Here is a 21,092-nt window from a genome sequence, read left to right on the forward strand (position 1 = left end):
CACCCTTAGGCGTTAGGCTAGTTTTGTTTCTGTACTTTTACAAGGTTTTTAAATCCATCGGAAACTATTAGAATAGCTCGCAAACCATTTTCAAACACTTGCTGGTGTCCGATTGTCCTGATTGAGCTAAAACTTGAATACTTAATGTGACCTTGTTACCATGGAGCTGGTCTGATGGGGGTCCCTTTGTTTGACATAAAGTTTTAAGTCATAACATAATGTAAGTACCTACCTATTATTTGTCAGATTATCATTAGTCCTAATTCGGAAACGTTAACTTTTCAGGATTTTCTTAAGGTAAAGGTAAGGTTAAGGTAGGTGGTTAGATAGATTAGGTTTGTTTTTGGCAATAGTGAAAAGTTACGCGTTTCTGAAAAAAACAAATTATTACGACTACTTCACGGAAATGCGGACAAACGATACATTAGGACTTAAAACTTAATGGGAACCAATAGAGATCCGGTCTGATGGGATTGTAAACTAAAGTTGACTATAAGGGCCACTAACCCGAGGTTAAGCGGTTAAACGGTTAACCCAATGTCAAAATTATACTGGTAACCATGGTAACTCCAGGTTTAACCGGTTAACCCCGGGTTAGTGGCTAGTGCAAGCGGCCCCAAGAAGTATAATAATAACTCTCATCAATCATGGTATCAATCGTAGTCTCGTTTTACTGGCTCAGGTAAATGCTATATTATTACCAGTTTCCAAAAAGGAGGTCTGAATAAAAGAAAATGTATTCATTTATTTCGCTTTATTTATCAAACCACAAAGATGACAAAAGTAAACCTCATCTATGGATAATGTTAGGATATTTTTTTATGTAATATAAATATATTCTTTACAGGACTTCAGAATAACCCAAAAATTGCCAAATATCATAAATTTATAAATATTGATTGATTTTGAAACGGCAATGAAAGTAAACAATAGTTCCAGGTTCTGATAAATATTTGCATAAATATATTAAAATACAATTTTCTGATCAGGTAAACGTAATTTAAATAAATCATGGTCAATTTTGGAAAATATAAAATTAATAAAATAGGTACAATTAGATTAACTTATACGCCTCTTAACATTACAGTCTATCGTTTGAATGTAAATGTTGTTTATTTTTAATTAATTTACATTTTTAACAAACATGAGAAGGCACCACATTATTAACATCCGACGAAAAATAGCCACTACTTGTGCGTAAATAAAATTCAATGATTTGATTTAATTTGACGATGTGTAATGATAATTGCGTGGCCACATTCCAAGCATGAATGCAACGTATAAATAATAAACACAATTTTAAAACATTTTTATGTCGTTAAGATACCTCGAATTTGTTTCGTCAGTTCAATAAGAATAAAGCATTTATGAAATAACATTTGATATCCAAGTCATATTTCAAATGTACAACAATATTACAGGAACATTCTTACAGCTATTATTTAAATATTTTATGAGATGACGCAAGTTAAAAAAAGCTTTGGCACTTTATGCTTTCCAGTGATAAGTTTTGCAAGATCCATGGTAAGTTTACTTCTAGAAGTATAAAATATTCACAGTGCAAAAGTATAAACATTTGGATTCGCCAACAGAACGAATACTATACATATATTATAGTCATAATATTTTTGTAACATCTGTAAGTATGACATAATTGATACCATGTCAATCACATAGAACATTCATATTTGCCTATTGACATAGGCAAATATGAATTACTAAATTTAAATAATAAAGGTACATAATGTGGTAAAATCAAACTTTTTGACAACACGCATCAGTCATTTGGTCTTGCGTTCTCAATGTACAGTCGCCATCAGATATATCGCAGCGGCCAAGGTGTTCACAAAATCTAAACACGCACTTGACACCTTGACAATAGAGGCGTGTTCAGATATTTGTAAGCACCTTGGCCGCTCCGATAAATCTGATGGCGACTGTACTTGCGCAATTCACTTGTAGTGCGAACCTCCTGAGTCCCCCTTGTCATTATTGCAGTTTTGAATTTGGAACCTTCTTATATTCCATTTTAATTCAAAATTCCATTTGGATTAAATCCTTTATAAAGGCCTCAGGGACTCAGGAGGATTATTATTATCTGTATATCCCCATGGACTGATATTTATTTTAACTGCGTCAGAAGGACTTTCCCTATTTGTAGATATAAACAATATTGATAGCTAATACCAATACACCAGACTTTTAGTTATAAAACAATTCACAGCTACCAGGTAGGGGTAGGGGTAGGTAGGGGTTATTAGGTAGGTACCATTTTCGGTGGTTAGTAATAAATGTCAAAGATGCAAATAGATAAAACTATTAAAAACCGACGAACTGGCACCAACTGTCTGAGCCGGCAAAAATGCAGTTACTATGAGATTAACCTAAAGAGCATTTGAAGGCCATTAAGTACCTATAGATAGCTTCACAGTATAGTTATAGCCATAGATGAGGCGCTATGCCCTTAGTGGTAGTTATAAAATACTATACACTTGAAATATCTAAAAATAATCAGTACAATTTAATAAAACTTAAACGTCATCTTTTAGTACGCTTCCGTTAACTAAAAAGTCCTAATATTACCATTAGTATTAATTTAAATTAAACTATTAATATATTTACAGAATAAAGTAAAACTGAATGTATACTTTAAATACAAAAAAATAAAAAATAACTCATTGAAGACCGATCTCATTGGTCTTAGTAATCTTATGTGGGTGGAGTGTCAATGTATTACAGCCACATCGTCCTATTACTCGGATATTGTGCATTTTGACAACTACTTATCACCATATTCATAATGCTTCTACTAAAAAATATGCTAACCAATTCATGCAAATTCTCAAACTTATATGTAATACATTGACGCTCCATCCTAATATACCCATAATTTTAGAAAACGCAAGTATATATAAGCATGACTCATATCTAATCTTAACACTGGTTTATGACTAATTTTGACTATATTTCACAATTTTGGCCCAATATTCCAATGTTTAATATAGAAAATAATTCGTTACATCTCAACTGATAATATCCCGAAAGTCATGATAAGTAAGTACCTAAAACACATTACATGTATTTTTCACTGTCCCTCTATACAAATATGTCAAAGTCAATATCGTAAATAAAATAAGGGAAGTGAGCAATGCTTACGAGAGACAATAAAATCAACACACATTCAAAGTAACATCTAAGGAATGACGGCAGACCCCCGGCAAAGACACGACCCCCGACCGCTTCAATCATTTACAAAAGTCGTACGCCAAGTCAATTGGCCAAAAACGACTTGCTAAATCGTATCTATCGCGTCCAGTAGCAGTAATCGTCAAACCCGGTTCAAACAAACTTAACGCTACAAGCACTCGAGCTCTCAGTATCAGTGAGCCATCTCAATATGCCGCTGCAAACTCTTCTTGTTCATATAGAAACGTTCGCACATGGCACAGGGGAAGTAAACCTTTTCGTTGTCGGAGTGCCTCGCGCGGGTGTGCGAGGACAGGTCGAGGGCTCGCGCGAAGTAAACTTTGCAGATGTTGCAGAAGAATTTTGTGGGGGTGGCGTGCATGGTGCGGTGCGCGATCAGGTCGCGCGGCGTCGCCACGCCGTCGCCGCACTGGCCGCACGTGAACTCGCCGGGCTGCGCCATCGGCACGTTGCCGTCGTCCTCGGAGTCCTCCTCCTCCTCCTCGGCGTGGTGGCGCGCCCGGTGCGCGCGCAGCGCTCCTTCGCTGCCACACTGCGCGCCGCACACGTCGCACGCGAACGCGTCCTCCTCCGCCTGCCCTATCGCACTAGAGCTGCCCTCCCCGTCGCCCCCATAGTGCTTCTTCATATGCACCAGCAGGGTCGACTTGCGCGTGAAGCTCTTGTCGCACACGGGACAGAACACTGAGTTTGGCTGGTGAACTTCGTCCATGTGGCGTTGGTACGCCGCGCGTTTCGTAAACTCTTTGTCGCAGATGGTGCAGTATCTATCTTCTAGGGTGCCGGGCATGCTGTTCTGCTGCTCGAGCTCCATAGAATCGTCGGATCTCAATTTCTTGTTAGGGTTGACGACGGTCACTTCGACCTCCGGCGGCAGTCTTCTCTTGTTGGTGGCGGTCGCGGTGGGAGTGGAGTGGGTGACCCTCGCGAGCTGGGAGGGGTCGACGACCTCGTGCTTGCTGACCTTGCTGGTGACTTTGTGCTGCGGCATCCACAGGCCGCTGTTGTTGGCGGCGGCCTTGCCGTCGGGCGAGCGGAGATGCCAGCCGCGATGACTCTTCAGCGCGGCTATCGACGTGTAACTCTTGTGACAGATCTCGCAGTCGAACGTTTGGGGTTCCGAAACAGTTTGATTTATACACTGGTGGTTCTGAAGCGCCAAGAGGCCCACGAATTGCTTCCCGCACGTGTCGCACGGGTATCGAGCCTGATACTCCGCGCTGGGGTCCGCGATTTCGGGTTCGGCCTCATACTCCACCTCGCCCTCCTGAGATATATCTTGCGCTTTACTCGTGCCCTGATTAGCGTTATATCCTAGTAATTCACGAGCGTGCGCGGCCTTCAAGTGCTCGTACAGCTCCAACGTGGAGTTCACCGGTTTCCCGCAGATTTTACATATTTGTGCCGAGGATTTGTGCACGTTCTTTCTGTGGCGGTAGTACGATTTTTTATCTGAGAACGTTATCTTGCAAATTGTGCAACTGGATCTGCCGCCTTCGGAGGGCTGAGACGGCTGCGCCTGGTTCTCGGGGTTGCCGGACGCACTGGCGTTAATGATGCCGTGTTTGGCGCGCTTGTGCTTCCAGAGGCTGGTCCGCAGCGGGAAGCGCTTGAAGCACAGCTCGCACGAGAACGGCGTCGCGTCCGCGGGCGCCGCCGCCGCCGCCGGCTGCGCCTGTTGATGTTGTTGGGCGTTGTTAGCGAAATTTGAAAAGTTGAAGCTGTTGAACTGTGGTGTCGACAACGCGATACCGTTTTCGTCGACGTTAACATATTCGTCCTCCTCCGTGGACGCCTGCATGGTGTTCTCCTCGCTGTCGTTCCTCTCGTTGAGGATATCCGCGTGCAAAACTTTCTTATGCTTCCATATATTTTTCTTGTGCATGAAGCCCTTTCCGCATATGTCGCAGCAGTATGGGGCGTTGGGAACGTTGATGTTGGGCTTGAACGCCGCGAAGCTCGTCTGGATCATGGGGAACTGCTTGATCGGCTTTCCGATTATCTGCGGGGCGAACCCTTTAGACTCGCCCGGTTTTCTGTTCGTGGTGGGAACTTTAGCGTGGATGCGCATGTGGTTGGAGTAGGCCTGTCGACTTTTGAAGGACCTGATGCAAATATCACAAAAGAATTCGGAATCGCCTGCGGCCAACGCCGCGGCGCCGGGGTGCGCCTGCTGGACGTGCTCGGACAGTTTCTGCGGTGTGCTGTAGGAGTTGGAGCAGACGCTGCAGGGGTAGAACTTCACTCTCAAATGCGTATTTTTGTGTTCCGCCAGCTCGGACGGGCGCAGGAACTTCTTTTCGCACTGGTCGCAATGGTGCGCGACTTGATTGTGTTCCGCGACCTGGTGGTCGGTCCAGGCGTCTACGGTTTCGAATATGGCGTTACATTCCGTGCATGAGTAATGGTATTCCTCCGCTTCCTCCTTGACAAGCGACATGTCGGGCTCCATGGGCTGCGCTCCTAACACTTTATCGGAATGTTCGGCGTAGATATGCTTATTCAGGTCGACGCTGGTTTCGAATTTAGCATCACAATTCTGGCAGTAGTGAGGTCTGTCCTCGTTATGAGCGGTCTTCAAATGTTTCACCAAGTTAGGATAGTTGGCGTGTTTCTTGCCGCATAGAGGGCAGTCGGTGGGGCGGCCGTCGATGCAATTTTTCTGATTATCGGGATCGAAACTGCCGGCGTGAACATGTAGAGCATGGTCGTTGAAGTCTTGCATATTGACGAATTTCTCAGGGCATAGATCGCATGCAATGTAAACTGTGCATTCCCCGTTCCGGATGTGCCTCTTCCACAGGGACCTGTCTTTGAATCTGGACCCGCAGTGTACGCAGGCCATGTGCACCCGGGACTGGCCGTCCTCGTGCACATCCAGAACGTGCTTCATAATAAACTGTTTAAGTTGGAATTTAGCCGGGCACAGTTTACATGCATACGATCTAGCATTGAAGATATCCTTATACTGGACCTTGTTGTCTTTGGGCTCTTCCATGACCAGGTCGTCAGTTATTCCCTCCTCGTTGTAAATAACCTTCCACAAGTCCGTACAAACGTTAGCTCTCATGTGACTGAGCAATGCGCCAATATGGCCAAAAGTTATAACACAATTATAGCATGTGTGCTTTGGTACTTTGTGTCCATTTTTCTGTAAATGTTGTATGACGGCTTTTCTGCGGGGATGTTCCTTATCGCAGCAAAGACATCTTTTAGTGTTGATCTGTTGTATGATATCTCTGTATTTGTTGATAAAATCTCTCTGCGTTTTCGTGACATAGATCTTGTCGGGATCATATTCCTTGACGTCTTCGTCGATAGTTTCGTTGGCAGCTGATTCATCGAGCTCCTCTTCCTCGTCTTCATTCTGTTCGCTGTTGTACGAATTAGTCTGCATATCCTCATTGATTTCTACAACCGGCGCTAAGCCCGGCGGGAGATCCTCGTCCTCCTCATTTTCATTTTCGTTATCCTCGGCATCGTTACCGTCTTCCTGTTCCTCCTCTCTGTCTCCGTTACTTTCACCGTTGTCTCTCTCGGTCTCAGCTTGAATATCATTTTGTTCGTCTATGGTGATGTCTCCTTGGCTGCCGCCATGTTCATCTTCCTCATGTTGCCCATTCTCGTTCTCACTAATTTCACCTTCTATGCCTTCCATTGGTTCATTATCTTGTTGCATGTTGTCATCTCCATCATGTTCCTCCTGGGTCTCGTCGACTTCCCCCTCATTCTCTTGTTGACGGGCGATTTCGATCTCGTTGTCGGATTCCATATCGACTGTGTCATAATGCTGATTTTGATTATGGGATTCATCGGCTTCCTCCTCCTCCTGATTTTGGTCGTAACCAGGATCGCCCAAAATAGTTTCAACTTGGAACGACGCTATCTCCGGCTCCGATATTAAAGTTTCCGGGCTCTCTGGTGCAGAGTTAATAATTTCGGGCTCGGAGACCAACAGCTCGGGTTTAGCCGTAAGAAGGGTCTTCAAGATTTGCGGTTCCTTCTTCTTAATTTGCAGATCCTTCAGAGCTTTTATACGCAAGGGGTACGGTAAATTGTTATGAACGGGTTTGCTCGGTTGCTTGATCGGTATAGGTTTCGGGGGAGCGACGACTCGCGAGGGTATGATCCTAGACGGCATCGGTTTTTGGAACTGCTTGTGACTGATGGGGTTGGGCATGAGCCGCGCTTTGGGGTTGAAAGGGTTGAGCCTGAGCTTGGGTTGCAAATGTTTGGTGGGGTTGGGTTTTCTCGGGGGGTTGATTTTGTTGGTGTAGCGGTCGAAGCTGTGCGAGGTGAGCTCGTGGCGGCGCGCGTTGTGGGAGTACCTGTAGGCGCGGCCGCACACGAGGCAGTCTTTGGAGGCGAGCTGCTGGATGCCCTGGCGTGCGTGGAGGGTCTCCCCGGTGGGCCGCATCACGGTGATGGACACTTCCGGCATGTTGGGCACGGCTTTGGTATACTGCTGCGGGGCCTGCTCCAACAGCTCTTCATCTTCGTCCTCCTCCTCGTCTTTTTCGCTTTCGACGCCCTGAAAATATTATTATTATCCATGATGAGTTAACTCCTTATGTACTGACTTGAAATATAAATGAAAATCAACATAACAACAAAATGAACACTTCTCAATAAATTTGACGTTGCACGAAAATGTTGAAAAAAAATAGTTATTTTATAGGTACAGTCAGCATCAATAGTAGCAGGTAAATTAAGTATCTACCACCCTCAAAATGATTTGCTACTATCTAATTGTTGTCTCTTTTTTTTATTATTAAAGTAAAAAGTATTAGATATTGCCTGTCCGATTTCTTAGATCAAGTTCGCCACACAATTACTATGGCATACTTGATCTTAATTAGCAAAACGGACAGACTATACTTTTGACGCATAGTCTCATCCGTTACTTTTAATGCTGACTGTAGTGTCACTGTACAGTCAACCAATTTTATTCCTAAGCCACGCTACAAGCACTCGAGAATCATTATAGAACCATGTCATAATTCATAATTATTCAATTTGTTTATCTTCTATGACAGTTCTTATTGAGAGATGTATGTCATGTATCTAGTAGCAAAGCTAGTAGATTATTTTTTTGATAAGCAATAGCACTAAGTCACAGAATAAATAATAGTACTGGGTACAGAAGATTCACTCTCTAACAAAACGCGTCTGTCACGATCAGCACAGATATGGCCGCTAGGTGGCGACAGCGCCACGCGTGACTTATGGCAAACCCCAAAATTGGGGCCGAACGGATGGACTTCTAGCTACCTGTAGCAAAGGGACGAAATCGCGGAGTGAGCCACGCCTGACTAAATCCACTCAGTACAATCTTTGAATTGTTAAAAAGTGTAAAGTATGTAGTGGGAAATGGTGTCTTATATACTACATGAAATAATCAGTAAATCTGCAAAGCAGTGTTGGGCAAAAAGTAATTGAATTACTAATTAACAATTGCAATTACAAAATGTAATTCCAACAAATAATTTCCATTACATGTGGAAAGTAATTAAAATTTTAATTACTAATTACAATTGCAAAATGTAATTAGTAATTAAATTATTAATTACATTTTGTAATTAAAATTTGTAATTTAATTACTTTTGGTGAATTACAATTACTTTTATAGAATGCAAGTTTTTGATCATCTTTATTTCCAAAATCAGATGAACATTTTGAATGGTTTTAAATTTGACTAAGCAACATTGTCAATGTTAACTTTGGTTGATTTGGTTGGACTGTAGCAAAGGGAGGGCTGGGACTTAGAATTTTTTTCTGATTAAGTGGTGTCATTATGATACTGTTTTTAAATGATTGTAATGTGTAGATCACGTCAAAATAAGCGACTTTTACTGAAAAAACTTTTCTCTAAAATAAAAAATGGCTGAGTTAGACGCCTCCAAAGATTGATGTTTTTAAAGGGAGCTGAGACTTAGAAAATTTTCATCGCGAGTGGTGTCATTATGACATATATTTTAAATGATTGTAACGTATAGAACACGTTAAAATAGGCTACATTTACTTGAAAAACTTTTTTCTAAAATTGAAAATAGCGGACTGTATCAAAGTATGGGGGGCCGTTTCTGGGACTTAGAATTTTTTTGAGAAAATGAAAAAAAACAGCGGTTTTAAAACAGTTCTTAATAAAGCTTTAGAAAAAAGTTTTTCAAGTAAAAGTAGCTTATTTTGACGTGTTCTATAAGTTACAATCATTCAAAATACATGTCATAATGACACCACTCGCGATGAAAATTTTCTAACTCCCAGCTCCCTTTAAAAACATCAATCTTTGGAGGCGTCTAACTCAGCCATTTTTTATTTTAGAGAAAAGTTTTTTCATTAAAAGATGCTTATTTTGACGTGATTTACACATTACAATCATTTAAAAATAGTGTCATAATGACACCACTTAATCAAAAAAAAATTCTAAGTCCCAGCCCCCCCTTTGCTACAGTCCAACCCGAAAGGCAACTTAGGTCGGCGCTTACGTCATTATTAGCGGCGCCCCAATACTAATGCGGTGCTACGCGACGTAAGCGCCGACCGCCATATTCAACGTGGTTTGTCACATAGTACCCTGTAAAGGTATGATTCCAGGGATAAAAAATATGTTATAACGTTATCCAGCGTATAATGGAATTCATAAAAGTTTTTCTTTATAATTACTCCAAGTAAATTTGTTCATATTTGCATATTATTAAAAAGGTAAATGAAAAGTAATTGAGTAATTTAATTACTAATTAATGTAATTACAATTGCAAATTACACAGAAAATTTAATTACATGTAATTAAATTTTATGTAATTCAATTACATTGTAATTCAATTACATGTAATTAAATTAGTAATTAAATTACACGAGTAATTAATTACGCCCAACACTGCTGCAAAGTATGTTCTTTTGTTCCCCCATTCCATATTTCTAGAAAAATTATACCTAATTCGTATGTTATTTGATGGTATTTCCCAGTCTTGACATCACATCAATGACAGGTTATACCAGTTCTAATAAAAAAGGCATATTTTGAGATAAGTAAATATCTGTAAGATTTCTAAAATCCAAAACTATTATTTTATGAAAACTAAGAGTTTCATATTAGTGGTGATGACATATCAAAGTCCGACTGGTTGCTACTTGTGAAGCATGGTACTCAAGAAGTGTGAAAAGGTTTTAAAGGATTAGCAACGCACATAAACGGCATCCACACACTGTTGTGGTCAACTGAATCAGATCCGAGCAGTTACAAATTTAAAATATTTCTTGTTTCTATTTGTTCTGTATGCATAGGTAAAACACATAAAGTACTTTTAATAATTTGAGAGTGCACTATTCGCAAAGAAACTGTTTTCAGTTATACAAACACTACTGAAGACACTATAACTGTCTTCATATTCATAGCATTAAATAATGTCCTAGTTAAACTAAAACAAATTAGGATGTTTTTCCAAGTAATACTTGAGCAAAGAAAGCTGCATACAATGGTCTCATTTGACCAATGAGATGGATGTATGCAGTCCGACGGTCTTGAGCCTCGATGAAGACAGAATAGTAATCATAATGTCCCTCGCTAGCTCATGGCCCGATTTTGTGTTCTTTCTGGCTCACACTAGACTTGTCTTTAATGTCACTCTAAGCATTTTTAGGCCAAGAGCTCAAAGAACTAAAATTCAATTGAAACTGCAGCAGTTTTATTTAATAATAAGATTAAAAATAATGATGGAACATGACCACTTCTCCATACAAACAGTCAGATTTTTTTTTATTATTATATTATTTCTAGCTACACTTGCTTTTCAGTGAAGGAAAACATCATGCGGAAAACTGCATACATCCATGAAGAAAATCAAAGGTGTATGTGAAGTCTCCAACCCGTATTGGGCCAGCGTGGGGCCTATAGCCCAAACCCTCTTGTGCTTGAGAGTCCTGTGCCCAGCAGTGGCACGTATATAGGCTAAATTATTTATGAATTATAATATTTTGCAGCATTCAAAATTTTTTATGCATTTGCTTTTCTCTAAATCAAAATTCGAAAAAAGTACCAAGAGGACGAGCTATGGTTAATATACAATAAATTGTGTAAAAATATTTTCCATAATGTTAATATCTAGGGTGGAAAATGGGGGGTAAGTTTATACAGAGCAGGCAGCCTATAGCATGGGGATAGCTTTATCCGCATGATAAAATAAGTGTCACTTTTCAACACCATGTGATTGAAATAGACAGACACTGTTTTTATCAAGCTGTCACATAGACATACACGACCATAATGTTCATACAGGATTATCTTGAAATACCACTGATAAATGCAGCAGTTAGGTTTTCCTTAAATATTAAAGAGCCCTCTATGTTCTCTTAAGTGTTATACGTATAAATAATATCCTGCTCAAAAATGATAAGGCATGTAATCTTCACCTTATCACTCCGCGGTGTGAGCCCCAGCGAAGCCAAGATTGGAGGGCCCTCCGGCTGCGCTTTACTGCTACTGGCAACCTGAAATATAATAATATTGTTCATCAGTAACCATATTTAACTACGTTATGAGGATTAGAATCTCTTCTTCTTCTTCCTCGATTCCTCATGACTGAGGGTCGCGTCCACATGAGGTCGTTATTTTGTGCACCAAGGCTGCACTGAGAATTAGAATAAACAATATTTATCTAATTGTGAATTTAGTACAAACTTTTATTAAATTGGGCCGAAGGTCAGGATGCTTTTAGAGAGCATTAATTTTTATATGAAATTCTGTGTAGATAAATATAAATTTATTTCTGATATCTCACGGATCACCAGATATAAGTATCTGACTTATGGCGGAAACACTAGAAATTATAACTCAGAATAAGAAAAGCTAAGCTTTTTAAAACATAATATATTGCATCAAAAAGCTCTCCTATTATTTAAAGTGTGATAAAACATCAATTAAAGTGACTTAAAAACTTTAAGAAATATTAAATAAATATTAGAAAGATTGATTGAGTTATCATAATAAATAACAAACAATGCGCAAGAATTAAAACTTTTCACATCTTGATTGAAAGGAGTCTTTTGAAGTACATATGTACACAAATATATACTAAACACAGTTGTTACTAGGTACAGTCACCTGCAATAATATATTACACAATGAAGGCCGCAAAAATATCTGACACAAACTTATTTGTAGAGCTATAAGAGTGTGTCACATATTTTTGCAGCCTTCAAAGAGTAACATATTATTGCAGGTGACTGTACTAGACTGGTCACGACTTGCCAACCGTTGCCTTTCATACCTAATCCTACTTTATGAAAGAATAAAGATAAAGAAAAACAGGTATGCAACAGGGCATGACAAATCGCAAGACCATTGACATAATAATAAATAGTTTGGATAAATGAAAATGGCCATTTAACAATAGGAGGAATGGATCAATGTAATAAAGTAGCATTATCCTCATAACCCACATAAGTGTTCCATTAGCTGCCAATAATTAGTAGCTTAGCAGGCCCTTATCAGTTCTAGCTAACTTCCTGACCTGGCCATTTGACCTTGGCAGCACTCATGACTCAGTACACAACCATCATTGGAAATAACTTAGCAATGTAAAAGTGTAACAACATACCTCATTATAACCTCCATCAATTACCACTCCATCATCATAGGCCTCATCTGATAATGGTTCACTTTTTATGTTCACCTGCAAAATCATAATGATTTTGTTAACAAATAATTCATTTCAATGACAGTTCCAAGCTCAAATTATCAAAGAAAGAAACCCACCTCTTCTAGTTGGCTGCCATCTTTTTTAATCAGAGACTGTAGTTTGTTTTGTGTCCTTTCACATACTGTCTTAAATATGTGCCAGTTATTGACGTTGTCCACGCATTTCCTGCAGGCATTCGATGGCAAGCCGTCATTCTCGTTTATCTGTAAAAACAACATACGCAATCATAGAATGAAGGCCGAAAGCGCCGCGCGTTTCATCAGAATGGGCACGGGCGAGAAACGCCTCGAGTATAGATACGGCGCGAGGAGAAACTAAGTAGGCGTAGGTATATACGAGCGCCGGCAAACGGCTGCTCCTCGACCGAATAAGTAGGAGCGAGTCGAGTGCCAGCCAGCGAGCCCCTCGAGGGTTAGCGCTCGATATACGCACACAGCTATAACGCGCTCACGCCGACACCGACGCTCGACCCGTCACCCGCTCCCGCTCGAGGGACGAGCTGCAGCGGCCTGGTCTCGCCCGATAAATCAATACACCGATGTCCACGCCGAGCCTAGTTAGCGAAAAGCCGACCCCCTCCCTGCCAGACCCCCGGGAATATTGCCAAAACCCGACCCTCATCATAACGCCATTCCTCGCCGGCTGCATGGAATGCGACGCGACGCGGCCACCGAGCCGAGCGATAACCGTGGAACATTACAAAATGGTGGACGATCTTACGACATCTCCACCTAAACGCGCTGCTGTCAATTCACGAACCGGGGCGGATGACGAGTTCTCACGTACGCCGAGGGTCTACTTTCACTAAAAACACCACACTAGCACTTATTTTAACACATTACTTACTTGTACGGCCACGCAATCCTTGATTTTTGAGGCGAGGACGAGAGGCTCCGAGTCATCCGAACTGGTGGTAGGAAAAATCGGCAGTAATTCGCCCCGAGATGACAAGCACAGTCTACAAACACGATCATAATTCACACTCATTGTAAATAAACTAAATTTTAAACACCAGAACTGCTATAACAATTAATTAAAAGACGCCATGTCACCACGAGCACTTCAACACAAAGCACTGCACATCTTTCTTGCTAGAGCACGAAAGCGCCTGATGATGAGGATGAGAAGTCGATAGGTTCGGACGAGACGGCTGGGTCGAGTCGCCGACCACCTGTCGTTCTGCGCATGTGCGCGTAAAATAACGCCAGGGTGACCAACATAACCCGCTCAAACAATGGCGGCGTTCAGTGAACGTCAACCTTTTCTGTGCCGTTTCATTTTTATACTAACCACATTGTGACAAGATCACATTTTATAAAGGTACAATTTTAATATATTAACAGTTTTTTTTTAAGTAAATCATAAAAATAAGAACTGATTTAGTCAAATGATTTTTTGTTAAGTTTTCTCACAAAGATAGAAATCAACATTATTTGAGGTTAAATCGAATATACTAACATGATACAAATTACCAAGTTTGTATGTAATATTTAGCATAATTTATGTCCTTGGTATAGTATATATGGAAAAAATAGTGGCACCAAAACAGTTGTGTGATATACTTATCACACATTCAAGTGATAAGTATATCACTTAAAACTATTTTTTCTCAACTTTAATAAATAACCTACTAATTCGTGGAGGCCACTTAATAAACCAATAATTATTTAATATCCTAAAAGTAGGTTAGAAATAATTGCTACTACACAGTAATAAATTTTACCTTGTTTAAAAAAATAATTTCCGTGCATTTTAGCAGAAAGTTAGAACTGACCAGTACTTTTAATTTTATATTATTTAAACTGTAAACCACACTAAATATTAAAATAATATTATGCTATTTTAACTGACAATCAGAGATGTGACTTATTTGAAATACTTGTATTTAAAATGCAAGTACAAAATGCAAAATACCTATTTTGTATTTAGTATTTAAATACCTTTTGAAGAAAACCATTTTGTATTTTATTTGAAATAGTTTTTGGGACCTATTTTCTATTTTCAAAATACAAAATACTTTATAGTAGGTAGGTAATGTAGGTAGGAGTTACAATCTCTTCTGTTGGTACAATCCTGGCAACTCTCTCATTCTTTTAACATGGAATTGTTGAATCTGTTTAGTAACGTCGCACATGACCACAAGCGTAGCGAGTGGTTAAAAAAGTGGAATCTTGAGTGTTGCGAGAGTTTCAAGGCACAGGAGAGAGAGAGGAGGAGAACAAACGTTTCTGCCCTGGTGAAACACAAACGAGACGTTTTCATCACACTAACGAGAGGCATTATACTAGCCGTAAAACATTACAAATTAATGCTTTAAAAGTTGGCCATTAAAAACCATTATCCATACCTACATCCTACCGGTTAATATGAGCAAACAGCTAGAAATTTGCACTTTAGATAGAGGATTGATTTCAAAGAATAAAGAGAGTCTTTTCAACGCGGAAATTCCGAGTAATACTTTTTAATTCAGACTCAGGTATTCACTACTCAGAGTACCTTTTATCGCAAAGTATTTGTATTTTTAAAAAGTATTTTGAAAATACCTATTTCGTATTTTGTATTTAAATACAAATTCAAAAACTATTTTGTATTTTGCATTTGAAATAGTATTATCAAGGAAGTATTTGTATTTGTATTTAAATACTTTTTGTAAAGTATTTTTCACATCTCTGCTGACAATAATTATCATTAAGTAACGCTACGTCTTACGTAGGCGAACAACGCGCGAACGCGGCGCGGCGCGGCGCGGCGAAAGCGGCCGCCGCCGCGCCGCGCCGCGCCGCGCCGCCTGACATTCGCGTGCAAATCGCGCCGCACCGCGTTCGCAACGAGATCGCTTACGTAGGACACTTCTATGGGCATCAAAGGATTGATTTCGCCGCGCCGCGCCGCGCCGCGTTCGCGCGTTGTTCGCCTACGTAAGACGTAGCGTAACATAACATTCTGATTATAACACAGATTATAAACAAATTGTTAACACGTTCGCGGACGCTCAGTCACACCAGTTGGACACCTAAATTTTGTATGGAAATATTGGGACTGTTATAGCATTCCTGTCACTACAAATATATCTTTTAGGTTTGTATATGACGTGTAATGCTATGCAAGGCGAATGCTATGCAATCCGCGTCAATATGAAGTATATTTTTTATACGCTATGTGACAACAAATGCTATACAATTCGGATGCATAAGCATGTCTGTCACATGACGTAGTCAAGATGGGATTTTATATGACATCGCATGTTATAGCATTCATACATCGTGCTCGATGGACTTGATGGCTGAGACTTCTGACTCCCTAAGGGCGCGATTTTTGCTCTAAAGACTCATTTGCTGACCTCTTCAAACAATTTTCTTCTTCTGTTTTGTTCCCTCTTTGCTTATCATTGTAATATTGAGTCCATCTCATACATACCCCATGTCAAGCACGTTCGCTGTTCATTCGACCTCAAATTATGTGATACTACCTACAAATTATGCGTTGGAGACCGGCTCTAATCTAAAGGCCCAGTCATGGGTCTCATAGCATGTTGTAGAGAGCCGAGTTGCAATGTTAAGCTCTCTTAAAATGAGAGGTTTGTTCTTCTAGCTGTCCAAGGTATACGCAGCATTTTACGCCAACACTACTTCTCAAAAGTATCAATATGTACCGCATTACACTTTTTCAGTTCCCTGTAACGCACCGCCGCGTTAAGTTCTGGACGTAAAGCGTCCACCACTTTTCCTGCCAAGCGATGATTCACCCAACTTTATATTCTTTTTCGGATGCATCTGCACCAAATACAAGGCATGGAATATACACAGAATGATACCACAAATGCGTGTCATAAGGTGCTTACCTTGTGGGAGGTGATCATCGAGCGCCAACAGGCTATAATTCACAATTATATGACCAAAACTATGACTAGTAACGTAATTATTTCAATAATAGGTATACACATTCATGCCTCACTTTTTCACATTAATCGTTATCAAAATTTTACTGTAGTGTAATTAACAGCAAGTAAACACGTTTGTTTATTAAGCACAATGAAAAACTTAAAGAAATTGTAAGAAAAACATTAATTACGATTTTTTTTAAATACGTCAAAATCGCTATCGCGCACGAAATTGACCCAAATTACATGTGTCCACTCCCAGACGCACCTGCCGGGCTACTAAGGGAGCTGCCATACAAAGACGAATGCTATAGCATCCGCGTCACAGAAAGGGGGGCCAATTTGGAGACGTCACAGGATAATTTTTAACTTCGATAAAACTATGTAATATGGCAGTACGCATTATTTGACTCTGGTGACTGGTAGAGGAAAAGTTGATGAATAATATTATACTGTGGTTAAGCGGATTGATAAGCATTTCAACGAAGAAATTTAAAAAGAATAACGGATGCAATAGCAGGCGCGTCACCAGGAGGAGTACAAAAACGGATGCTATGCAATCCGCGTCCGCGAACGTGTTAAACTTTAGTTCATAACAATTATTAAACAAAAATTAAGGACCTCTACGTGTTGACACGTCTCCCAAACGTCTGGGATTACACGGGTGTACGGGAAAGTCACAAATTATGACAAGCCCAAGTATTCTTGTTATTAACTTTTAAAATGTTGACGATTCCTGGTTCAATCTTCTATCTCTTTTTCACCCGGCATGGTGTGAGCGCCAATTTTCAAACAGCCGTAAACATGGCAACTCGATAAAAGTAGCGGGAGTTATGAAACTGTTTAGATTTCTGAAGTTAATGTTTGAACGTTGTAAATTGCTTTTAATTCCTTTATAAATGTATTATACCCATCTAATAGTGAAATCTATAATTTTGTTATAAACATGCCACCGTTAGCTTTATTTTCCGCGTGAATTCACCAAAATAAAACTTGGAGGAATAATAAATTAGTCAAGTATTGCCAACATAGAGGGCTTATCTAATGAATGAAAGTTATGAATGAACCTCAATACTTATTTTTACTACGTTCTTTTCTGTTTGTTTTGGGTTCCGTAGTACAACGTGAAACATGAAATAATAGATCATAACATAATGACGTCGGGTCGCTAGGTACCAAGTATTTTACTTATATAAAAGCCTTTACTGCCCGTTGAGACGCGTACCATTTATTACATTTGGGCATTATTTTTTATTTACTTTCGTACTTAAAATTTTGACAACCCTAAATAGCCGAAAGGGATAGTGCCATATATAATTATGTATATTAGAACGGGACAGCATGATTCGACCCTGTACCGCTGTCAAACTTCGGTTTTGTAGGAAGTTTCCTTTCTGTACAGTCAGCAGCAGAAGTTGCTAAGCGGGCCAGATGTTCAAAATGATCTTGACGCGACTTTATTGTTAAGAGAATAAGAGCGTGTCAAGGTAATTTAGAACACCTCGACCGCTTAGCAACTTCTGCTGCTGACTGTACGGTAGTATATAGTACTATTATTTATTCTGTGCTTGGGCTTTCACGGTTTCGTGAAAATTAAAAACAAAATTTATTTTCAAATAAATATTTATTTTTTAATCTTTAATCGCACAAGCAACATACAATGCCACCGAAAACATTTACACAACGATAATACTTTACAACAAATGTATTTACAAATTAATTTATTGTTTCATAGCAGTAATTTACTTAAAATTACATTAGGTATTATTTAAAATAGACACTCAATATAAGTTATGTCGATTTAAAGATAAGCCAACACAGTGTGTGTATAAAAGATGTGTATTTTTTTTAAAGTTCACCCAGCTGCAAAAGATGCATTTAAAAGTAAAATATAAAATAAGAAAAAACAATAAAAATGTATAATTTACGAATTTTTTTAAATATATTTTTAGAGTTTCAGAGGATAATAGCCGTGGTCGGGTCGTATGTCGATCACTTCACCTTCAAGTTTCAGTACCTACCTACGGCTACCATCAGTTTGGCATTGACATAAACGCTATCGCGAACGTAATTTACTTTCTATATATATATCTCTTTCGCACTAATATGTCAGTACGGGCGAGATGCATAGAAAGTAAATTACGTTCACGATAGCGTTTATGTCAATGCCAAACTGATGGTAGCCGTACACAGCTAATATGGCTATCCTTTGAATAGGGATCTCTGTAAATATATAAAATACGTAAATTATAATACGTATTTACTAGACTGCTAATTTGTAAACGTGCATGGAAAATTACTTACGTCAATTTTTAAGAAATTTATAGGTGCTATGCTATCACTTTGGTACAATTAAATGTGACGTCCCACTGATAAAGGTACCTTATGGCGGTTGGCGCTTACGCTATTATTAACGCCGCTGCAATATTATTGCGGCGCTATGTGACGTAAGCGCCAGCCGCCATTAGGTACATTTTACCGTGGAACGTCACAAATAGGTAGCTTTGATATGGTCCAGCCATACTCATAAGCAAAATAGAACATTATATTGTAATTATAACGGTACACAAAAATGTGCTTAAGTACGAATCGTGCATTGGTCTAACTTCCAAAAACATCGGGATAATTTTGAAAAATGGCAAATATCTTATCTACTATGTAACGTTTTAATGTAAGTATCTAGCGACCGTAATCAGGCATAGGCGTGGCTCACTCCGCGATTTCGTCGCTTTGCTACAGGTAGCTAAAAGTGCATCCGTTCCACCCCAATTTTAGGGAAAGCCATAAGCCGCGCGTGGCGCTGTCGCCACCTACCGGCCATATCTGTGCTGATCATAACAGACGCGTTTTGTTAGAGAGTGAGTCTTCTGTACCTAGTACTATTATTTATTCTGTGCCGTAATCAAGATGTCCTGGGTTGCAGTAATTGCAGCAGCGTCGTTCTGTGGCAGCGTACAGAAGTGTTGCTATTGCTAAAGTGTGAAATGCCTCTAATTTTACATTTGCCATTTTTAAAATTATCCCGTTTCCGAAGTTAGCATGGACCTTATAAGGAAACATTTGATTTCACTCGAGTAGGTATAATACTAATAAACATCTCTATAAAACATAATTTTTCACATTTTTTTATTGTAAAATCGCTAAAAGTTTAACGAAAGATATGTAAGAATTTGTAATTGTAGATAAGTACTATGTAAGTAAATACATTTAACTTACAGAATAATGTTTTCGAGAAATTTAATACTGCACAAGTATGCTTATTAATTAAATATGCTTTTTATGCACAATTTCATAATTTAACACACATCAAAATTATTCAATATACAATCTCTGCTACAAACAATTTGATATATTATTATACATCCAAGTAATACTTATTAAAATAGGTAAGTACATTATTATGTTGAGTTAATTATGTACATTGTGCATTTCAGCCTTCCAAAGAGAAAGAACTTAACCATTAGCGCGCAAGGTTAAAATTGTTAAAACGTTTTACCTATTAGAGCTAGGGTCGGACCAAGATAACTCGGCATGAATCCTTTCTCTAATGGGAAGGTCCTTATGAATATGAAGCATAAGGACCATTCTCTGATGGAAAGCCACAATCAGCTCTAAATAGGTTTTAGAAGTCTTGAGTACCACCTTGGACATGATGATCTCTGTAGTGGGCGAATGCCGCTTTCACGTTCAGTCCATTTTCCACAGAAGTTTTGATAAAGGCGACTTATTGCACAGTTTTTTTTGAAGTTAGGTATATTTATAGATAAATATGCTGTAAATATTTAGAAATTCTAACGGCGGTGCTGTACAGCGAGCCGGATGGGGTCAGCCGAGTTCGCCTTCGCCACGAGCGCCCTCTCCACATGGGCGAATGCCGCTTCGACTTTCAGCGTTCCACAGACGTCTTAATAAAAGTGACTTATTATAGATGCACAGTTGAATTATATAGACAAATCAGCTCTAAACAGGTTTCAGAAATCTTAAGTACAAGGTGGACACGGGGATCTCTGCTCTGGCGGTGCGCGTACAGCGAGCCGGTTGTGGTCAGCCGGGTTCACCTTCGCCACGAGCTCCCTCGTCACATAGGCGAACGCCGCTTCAACTTTCAGCGTCCCACAGACTTCTTAACAAAAGTGACTTATTATAGTTGCACAGTCGAGTTATAAAGACAAATCAGCTCTAAACAGGTTTTAGAAATCTTAAGTACAAGGTGGACATGAGGATCTCTGCTCCTGCACCGGCGGTACACGTACAACGAGCCGGTTGGAGTCAGACGGGTTCGCCTTCGCCACGAACGCCCTCAT

At 39.6% G+C, this 21,092-nt stretch overlaps 1 protein-coding gene across 1 annotated transcript; it reads right to left on the bottom strand.

Annotated features, from left to right (window-relative positions):
* Nucleotides 1-739: 739 nt before the first annotated feature.
* On the bottom strand, nt 740-14,099 carry LOC134665059 (zinc finger protein Xfin-like). The gene is made up of 5 exons (XM_063521849.1): nt 13,755-14,099; nt 12,965-13,111; nt 12,807-12,881; nt 11,620-11,697; nt 740-7,738 (listed from the first exon to the last, which is right to left on the bottom strand). The coding sequence occupies exons 1-5, from the start codon at nt 13,893-13,895 to the stop codon at nt 3,380-3,382; spliced, it is 4,800 nt and encodes a 1,599-aa protein (XP_063377919.1). The 5' UTR covers nt 13,896-14,099; the 3' UTR covers nt 740-3,379.
* Nucleotides 14,100-21,092: the final 6,993 nt, after the last annotated feature.

This window comes from Cydia fagiglandana, chromosome 6 (assembly GCF_963556715.1).
Source record: "Cydia fagiglandana chromosome 6, ilCydFagi1.1, whole genome shotgun sequence".
Lineage (NCBI taxonomy): Eukaryota > Metazoa > Arthropoda > Insecta > Lepidoptera > Tortricidae > Cydia > Cydia fagiglandana.

Excerpts from the sequence above, each read along its gene's own strand:
- LOC134665059 (XM_063521849.1), bottom strand. The coding sequence starts at position 13,895 with ATGAGTGTGAATTATGATCGTGTTTGTAGACTGTGCTTGTCATCTCGG. Across the intron at positions 13,112-13,754 it reads AGGATTGCGTGGCCGTACAA|ATAAACGAGAATGACGGCTT; the intron begins GTAAGTAATGTG and ends TTGTTTTTACAG. Across the intron at positions 11,698-12,806 it reads TTGATGGAGGTTATAATGAG|GTTGCCAGTAGCAGTAAAGC; the intron begins GTATGTTGTTAC and ends ATTATATTTCAG.